Source organism: Gadus morhua, chromosome 16 (genome assembly GCF_902167405.1).
Source record: "Gadus morhua chromosome 16, gadMor3.0, whole genome shotgun sequence".
NCBI classification, from domain to species: Eukaryota; Metazoa; Chordata; class Actinopteri; order Gadiformes; family Gadidae; genus Gadus; species Gadus morhua.
The window spans coordinates 25,324,136-25,332,963 of record NC_044063.1 but is presented as its reverse complement, the minus strand read 5'-3'; the positions used below and the strand labels follow the sequence as shown (position 1 = coordinate 25,332,963).

At 48.4% G+C, this 8,828-nt stretch overlaps 1 protein-coding gene across 2 annotated transcripts in view; it reads right to left on the bottom strand.

Moving 5' to 3' along the window:
* The window catches only part of LOC115561351 (ephrin type-A receptor 4), a 58,147-nt gene extending 51,092 nt beyond the window's left edge, over positions 1-7,055 (bottom strand). The window contains exons 1-3 of one of the 2 annotated variants that reach the window (XM_030381338.1): positions 6,729-7,055; positions 5,264-5,331; positions 2,405-3,068 (exon numbers count right to left, since the gene is read on the bottom strand). In XM_030381338.1, coding sequence (XP_030237198.1) covers positions 2,405-3,068; positions 5,264-5,331; positions 6,729-6,825 — 829 coding nt within the window. In that variant the 5' untranslated portion in view covers positions 6,826-7,055. The remainder of the gene's footprint in view (positions 1-2,404; positions 3,069-5,263; positions 5,332-6,728) is intronic. The other variant, XM_030381337.1, reaches the window with a different exon arrangement.
* Positions 7,056-8,828: the final 1,773 nt, after the last annotated feature.

The window sequence follows — 8,828 nt, the reverse complement described above, 5'->3', positions numbered from 1 at the left end:
TGCCATGTTGATCCTATGGAGTATGGATTTTTCCTTTCCTCGTATCCATATCTGTAATATGTTTAGAGAGAGGGGAATGTATATTTGGCTTGTAACGGGGACTCAAGTTCATATAGTTTGGCTTGGAAAGTAATATCGCCAGCTCAAAAGCTACACGACTGCATTACTCCGAAATAAAAAAGGATTCCAGATTCTTTGCCGTCCACCTGGGACACCAAATTGCTGTTTTTCGTTTTTTTCACGGATAAAGGGGGAGAATGCTGCCGCCTCTTTCATCTTCCAAAATAAATACACAAAATAAATATATAGATCTGTAAGAGGAGAAGTCATGGTTGTATATTTGACTTTTGAAACCATTTTTCTTCGGGGGGGGGGGGGAGATTTACCGCGTTGCTGCGGCTAACAGCAGCCCCCTGGTCTCTTTCCTTCATCCCTCCAGCTCTCCCCGGCTCTTTGAAGCCCACCCCCGGGACAGAAACCTGGCCCAGGCCATCTATACCCCAATGACAGGAGAGAGATGGGCAGCAGTCCAAGGAACTTCTTACTGCTGAAATGGTACACTTTCTTTAGCACACACACTCACACAAACACACACACACACACACACACATACAAACACACCCACGCACATGTACACGCACCCGCACCCACACACACCCACACACACACAATCACACACACAATCACACACAGACACACACACGCACACACACACACACACACACACACACACACACACACACACACACAATCACACACACACAAACACACACATATATACATACAAACATGAAGCATATTGGGTTGCATTGTGTGCAACGCCTTTGGATTTACATTTGGGGGCGCCACCTTTTCCCTCAGGTAGCTGCTATAAGCTCCCGACAGGAAGCTAATGGGCAAACATCTTGTGCCCTTTGTCTGTTCCATGCTGGCGTGACAGGAAATGTCTGAATGTAGTTCTAGACTCTGTCTCATCATGTGGCGTATCCAACACTTCAACACAACACAAACCACAACAGGTCATATGACGAATTGCACCAACCAAAAAGCCTGCCCTTAATGACCGGATCTGTTTGTCATGAACATGGAGACCAGCGATGGAAAGAAATCTGAGCTCCGGAAAAGGCCCCCGACCCAGCTCTTGAGCAAGCCCTCTATCCTTTGAGAATCTGTATGGCACTAGTAATACTGCATGGTTTACAGTCTTTGTACTCGGACAGCTTAAAACAAGACTTGGACGGAAGGACGACTGGACACATCACTTAACAGAGCTGCCTCTTAGAACTATTATTATCAATTATTGTCTGGAGATTGCCATTAGTGTCCAACCGGGAACTGATGTAAATCTGTATGAATTGCATTGTGCATCTTAGGGCGATTCACAAGCTATCAAAGAGCTGTGTGGTACATAGCTCTCTCAGCCCTGCTGGACTGCCTTCTGCCGCCATCAGCATGTCGACAACTATATCATGGCCACGATTTGAGGCCATACGCAGCTTCCATTGACCTTAGCACCTCATCAGACCACCACCCTTTTGGGATTACAGCGGGGTTCGCCTTCAAATAAATTGCTGCGATTGGCTCCGAATCCACACCGTTGTGTATTTTCACCTCTCTTGTACCTGCCTGGAATGAAAAAAGACTCCCTCTCTCACTCCCCGCTTCTTCTAAAGGCTGTCTACCTCTCTCGTCCCCAGCTCTGAGCTCCGGTGGGAATCAGTAAAAGCATTGGTGCAGGAGGAGGATGGAAAGAAAAAGGGGGGCGGGGGAGGACACCACGTGAACCACTTCTAACCCATGGAATCCTCTAGGGATATGGCCCATTGCACAACGCATCCCAGAGGAACCTCTTAATTACCCCATCTGCAATAATCTGCGCTACCAACACTGCCATCATCATCATCATCATCATCATCATCATCATCATCATCATCATCATCATCACCCTCATCACCACCACCGTCATCATCACCATTATCACCAGCCAGCTAGACATTAGCAGGGGAGATAGCGGGATGAGCAGGCTGCAGAGGAAGTGGGGGCAGGTGGGCGGCGTGGAGAGAGAGAGAGAGAGAGAGAGAGAGAGAGGGAGCCCAGAGAGCTGAGGGACAAAGCACGGGAGAGACAAGAGCAAGGGCAGCGGCAGGAGGGATGAGATGATAGAGGAGGTGGGCCACTGTATGAAAAGACTGAGCGTGACTGACAAGAATAACACATGAATAGATCCAGAGATAAACACCGCGAGCTGTGCTTGGTGACAGAAAGAGAGAGAGAGAGAGAGAGAGAGAGAGAGAGAGAGGAGAGAGAGAGAGAGAGAGAGGAGAGAGAGAGGAGAGAGAGAGAGAGAGAGAGAGAGAAGAGAGAGAGATTCTACAGAAAAAACAGACAAACATCAATTCTCTACCTTGGCATTCCGCATTGCGCTCCTCGAATCCCGGATTGCACAAGCAGTTCCCGATGGGAACCAGCCACTCTCCGTCCGCCCCACAGTACATCTTGGGTACCTCCTTCTCTTCCGAGTTATCCACGCACGAACCGCGCACCTCCACCAGCGATGAGGTGTCCGTGCCGGTGATGGTGTCCGGGAACTGGGCCAGGTTGCGCACGGCCAGCGGGCACTTCTTGTAGAAGACACGGACGGACACCAGCGCGATGCAGGCGCCCACGTCCTGGAAAGCCAGGTAGAAGCCTTTACGGCTCAGCGCGCCCACGTCCCGGACCTCGGTGTTGAGCTTCATGATGCGGTCTCCGATGTCCACCTGAGTGAAGCTCTCGTCGGCCGCCACCGTGTCAATCTTGCCAAACTGGTTCTCGCGGATGTAGCGCTCCTTGTCGTTGTTGGACTCGTAGTAGTAGAGGTTGAAGGTCTCCTTGCAGGTGCCCATGACCCCCGGCAGGCTGTTGCAGTCTCTCAGGGTGAACTTGATCTCGATGTAGACCCGCTGCGCCCCGCCTCGGGGGATCCAGTCGGTCCTCAGCCAGTTGTTCTGGTTGGGCTCCATGACGTTGCACACCTGGTACGTCCGGATGGGGATGTTCTTCTCGTCCATAATGCTCACCTCCTCCCACTGAGACAGAGGGACGGACAGAGAGGCAGTGTCAACGGCAGTACAGGCTATACTCTTTTATCTCTCTTTTGGGGTTGTAAAATGGTCAGTTGTAGGAAGGTATTGAATCGTCTGTGTGACGACCCAATGTCAAACTCCCTGGAACCTTTTTTATCTATTTTTTTACCTCAATAATACAATTATTAAAGTTGTCGGCTAACCATTGTACAATGTAACGCAGAGGCCAATTAGAGCCTATGTGGAAATACAATTCTGCAAAATGCAAAGCATGCAAAGTTGGATATTATTCAATAATATCCAAGTAATCTTTGCTATTTTAGGATTATGCAAAGTAATGTAAATAATGAGAAAGTGAAAGACACAAGGGACTAATTATATTGATTTGGTCCTGTATCTAAATAATTCACGAAGCTGTGTGTAAAAAAGCGGTTGGCCCAATAAGGAAACATAAAGATATTGATATTAAGGTCTTACAAACCACGATGGGAAATAAAGGTTTATTTTCTCAGTCCTGCAAGTCTGACGTATTCAGTTACAATGACCCCACACCTCCCTACTATGGTTTAAGGGGGGGCCTCCGAGGACAGAGAAATGGAACGAAAGACTGCCTCATCAATACATCATGACAACGTCGTTGGCTGAGCACACAGAGTCCTCCAGTGCAGCTGGATGGCCATGCGGTAAGGAGTCGACGTGGAGAACACAGAGTACATGTGAAAACAGGCCAAACCTATTGTACGTTTGGCTCGGAAAGAATGCTGCTGCTGCCGCTAATGAGTGTATTCACATTTCCGTGAGCACCTCTGTCTGCTGGCAGTATGATTCTCACAAAGTGGGCTACAATGGGTTCTAAGACAAAGCCTTCCCCCTCCAACTGTTGTTGGAGGGGGAAGCATCATTTTGTGAGACACTGTAAAATAATAGTTTTTTTTGTTTGAACGGTTTAATGGACGAAATGCTCACAGCGCTCATTGTATTTTTCTGCCGCTCCATATCATAAGGGATCTAGATTAAATTCATGTCGCGTGGAATAAGGAAGATAAAAGGGCCGCGGCCGTACCATCCTCCAAAGTGTCAATCTCGCCCCCATTCTATTTTCTCTATCTCCCCTTTTTGCGTCCTCCTTTTATTGTGGAAATCAAGCGGCGGTGAGATAAGGCAGCACCTTTCCCCCCAAAGCCAGGAGCTAGAATAGGGGCAATTGGTCGTAATGAGAAGCTGAAAGCAACCCTGCCGCCGATGCCAGGACCCTGTCAATCACTAGTGTCTGATCAGATGGTTGCATGCCTGGAGGGGGTTGGCGGTTGGGGATGGTGGACTGACACACTAGGGCTTTACCAGCCAAGTTCATTGTAAATCTTATGGGCGAAGTAGATAACGTCAGCGGCAGACTACAGTCTGGTCCTGCAGGGCCGTTTCAAGGGATAACGAGGTTGTTATCGGCAGGCCTGTTTATGACAACCAGTAGCCTGAATATGATTAGATTTTTTTGTGGTTGTATGTCTGAGGGGAAATAATACCCTACATAAGAAAAGGTATAATGAATAGCCTACACTGAAGCCGGCTACATCACTAGCATATGTAATGATACTTACTCGGTTGTCGCATGATATTGCAAAGACAGACGGAAATGCGCGTTAATCGCAGGTTAACCGCAGGTTAACGCGCTGCTGGTTCCTTATCAGGACCATTGAGTGACCGCCTCCAAATTAGAGCGCGTGATCACCGCAATTGAATTTAGTCCCATTCCCGATCGCTTTAGCACCAATCCAGTTGCCCTGCTGCGGCGAGGACTGAAACCTACTGCCCTTTCCCCTTCATTCATTCATCCACCCGAGGAGGCCCTTTCTCCGCTGCCAAGTCCCCCATTCTGTCCCCCTGGACTCAATGGGGGAAAGCGATATAAAGTTTCTCCACAAAGACCGATTCAATCCGCCTTCTATTCAGGAAACCCGACGCCCGCTTGTAGTATCGGCCTCACATCTGACCATTAGGGGGGGGGGGGGGGGGGGGGGGGGGGGGGGGGGGTGGGGGGGGGGTAAAGGGAGCCAGCGGGACGAGGGGCGGAGGGGGGCGCTGGGCGGCTGGTGGGACGGTATAGAGGACATTATTTCCCGTTTTTTGTACCCCGACGGTGGGACCGTGCGTCCTAACGAGGTGGCCCAATTGTACAGCCTGTTTGTTTTTTCACTTACCCCTCCTTCCGTGGGGTGGGCGACCCAGCCCAGTTCGCCCTGCACCGACCTGGAGTCCAGTAACGTGACTGGAAAACAAGAAAGTAGTATTATAGGGGAGAAGTGAGGGTTCAGTACGACGCCGTCTTCAGGATGCAGTGTTCAGGTTACGCGCTTTGGAATCAGGCTGCTCGTTTGTTAGAAGTATGGAAAACGAGGAGAAAATATTGAATTAAAGCTTAAATGAGCTGCATCTAATTTGTCCTGTCAGCCAGGAGATACAAGCGGCTGATGTCGTCAGGGGAGATGAACTGGTCACGGTCGACCCATATTATATGCATTATGTCATCGTCCTTATGTTATTCTTAATACATGAGCCTACGATTATTCCTCTTTCAGGCTTAGGCCTACAATTGTTTTAGAGCCAAGACTACAATTGCACCAACTTTGTCGAATTGAGTTGAGGGATAACAAATTACATTTTATTTTGTCTTTGTACAATAAATATCTTATAGCGTTGGAGAAAGAATCGGCCGTCCTATTTTTTTAGAGCAGGCCTCTTATTTGATCGAAAATCGACATTTTTGGTATTTATTTGCTACCGAGTAAACTTGCTCAGAGGAAATCAAACCAGTGTGCGATGTTCACTTCTGAATATCCGCTCCATGAGTGAGAATAAAGTCCCCACGTAGTCAAACACAGTTTGGGAATTATTGTAGTCCTATATGTGTTTGTTCATAGAGATTAAGCATATATTCGGTATATATATCCCCCCCAAAAAAAATTATATATATATATATATATATATATATATATATATATATATATATATATATATATATATATATATATATATATAGCATATATAAAAAAAAGGGGCTACATATAAAAACGAATAATCCAATGGCGACGGAGTAAAGAAATAATGCCCATTCGTAACTTGGAACATTCGTCTGAGAAAAGGCCTGTAACCCTCCTTCATCGTCCTGAACCAGTTGGGTTTTTAGTCCTCTTGGTTCGACTACACTAATACCACACCGTCCCAGAGACAGCAGGCAGTTGTTTTCAGACCGTGGTATTATTTAGACTCTCCACTCTGTGGAGTGCTCAGTCCTATATGGTTTTCCCTTTGTATAAATCACACAATCCTCCTTCATCTCCTTTTTTTTTTTTTTTAAGATGTCCACTTTGCGCCCCTAAAGAGGTTCCCGGGGCTGGCAATGCGAGCTGGACCCGGGACAGACGACCGATGCGCATTTCTACAGCCGCTATCGACTCAATGCGCCTTTAACCCGCAAAATGCTCTGCGTAAAATGGGTCAATTCTTTTACGAATGCGCTTTTTTCTTCATCTCCAACTGAACGCTAGTCCGCGCACCGGTTCGCAGAACCAACTGTGTCCCCGAAGAGGGCTGCTTAGTGTCCCCCTGACTGACGGGACCCATGAAGTCCCCGTAAACTCCGACGCACTTCTCTCCCGACCTTACCTTCGTTGGGTGGGTAAATCCGTGCCGCCGAAATAAAGGTACAAATCCCAAGCAAAAAAGAGCTCGCCCTGAACAATATCCGTGCCATGAGTGCCATTTGTGTCGTTGCCCGTGTCTCGTTCCTGGTCGCTCCGGTCTTCTCCCAGGTCCTGCTCCCTCTCTCTCCCTGTGGAATATGATGGGTCTGAAGCGAAGAGCGAGCGACGCGCACAGCACACACACGCACAAACACACAGCTCAGAGGAGGAGGAGGAGGCGGGTCTAGTGCTCTGGTGCGCTCGTCTCGACGCGGCGCGCAGTCGCTCCGTATAGACGAGGTGCACCGGACGGGGGAACGAGGGGCAAATAATCGTTAACTGCCCCCCAACCCCCACACTCCCCCTCCCCCGCCTCCTCCCCTTAAATTAGAACAGATCTGGTCTCTGGTTCGGACGTGTCTCCGTCTGTCACGGTGTGCGGAAGGTAGCCTACTTCTCCAGATCTTGGGGTTATTTTGTGAGTTGTGCAAAAAGAGACAAAGAGGCAAATAACGCAGGGGATGACAGTCGAGAGTGTTCAACATTTCACCCCCATTTCCCCAAATTTCTTGTTTTTCAATTCGGATCATGAAGGGCCGAGTTTGGCTCAGGTATCAGGTTCTACAGGCAACGGTATTTTGTCCAAAAAGTTACACTTCATCTATGATTCGACTGCATCATTTTCCCTCCCAGCGACTCTGTGTGCTCCCTCTGTCTCTCTGCATGCACGGCGGGTTGTGATCCTGCGCCGAGCGGTCTGGAAACCGCGCAGCGCAGCGGCGCTCTCCAAGGTGATGCGCGCCGGACCAAGGTCGCCCCCTGGCGGCGCTGCGGATGGCTGCTCTACCCCCCCCCCCCCCCCCCCCCCACCCCACACCCCCCCCCCTAAAAAGAAAAATATGATTGGATTATGGAACAAGTATGAACATGACCGGATTAAAATGACATGGAATTGCACTTTGCTAAATTGACAATACCCACTTTGTGTGCCACCACGTCGGGGCTGTCACGGGTTATTGTCCCTGGCTATTATTTGAACATTACCGAGGCTTTACCGGAGTTTATGAGACATTAGCGGAGGAGGAGGCAATGCGCATTAACGATTGTGCCGCGAAATTGAACGATACGTGAGGCACTGAGATCGATTTCACCAACGGAAGAAAGAAAAACGAAACAAAAACAAAGCGGCGTTATTGGTGTTGTAGAAAGTCCAGCTGTGCCCACATTCTTGGCTTCTGCCCAAAGGCTGCACACTCTCGTTTATGCCCTCCTTCACGGGTCTTCCAACGGACCCAGAGGACGTGCGGGATGGGGGATGCGATGTGAAGGAGATGAAATGCTTGCATTGATCACGCATCACACGGGAATTAACGTTAGAATCGCCACGCTGACCTATACAGATATAGGAGCATCCTATGCATTCTGTACAAACAAACACAACAACGTGATCAAAAGCCAACGGTTGTCTATGATCCAAGATAACAAGCCATCCTATATTTTAAATAAAATCCCATATATATATGAAGACAATGAAGACATGAAGAACAGGAAACGTCAAATATATATTGTTAAGAGAAATACACTTTTTTCTTCCTTAGGTTGGCAATATGACACACACACACACAAACACACATGCGCACACACAAAAACACACACACACACACACACACACACACAAATGTGTCTTTGAAGATACTGATAGTTGCCCGCTAGCATTTCCGCCTGCCAGTTCCACGTGCTCCAGTTCCGAGGGTGTCTTTACCCTTCGACTGCCCCACAGTTGTGAGGCTTGGCTGGGAGCTGAAATGGTGTTATCTAGAGCCATACAAGGCAACCGCTGAATTCACACTCATGATCTCATTACAAACATTGCTGCTTTTGTCTCAGTCAAAGGTGTTGTCCTACTCTCTCTCTCTCTCTCTCTCTCTCTCTCTCTCTCTCTCTCTCTCTCTCTCTCTCTCTCTCTCTCTCTCTCTCTCTCTCTCTCTCTCTCTCTCTCTCTCTCTCTCTCAAATAATCTCACCAAAGATCAAGCTGGAGACTGGGCAAACGTATTGATGTATGTGAGTCTTTTGTCTGGTTC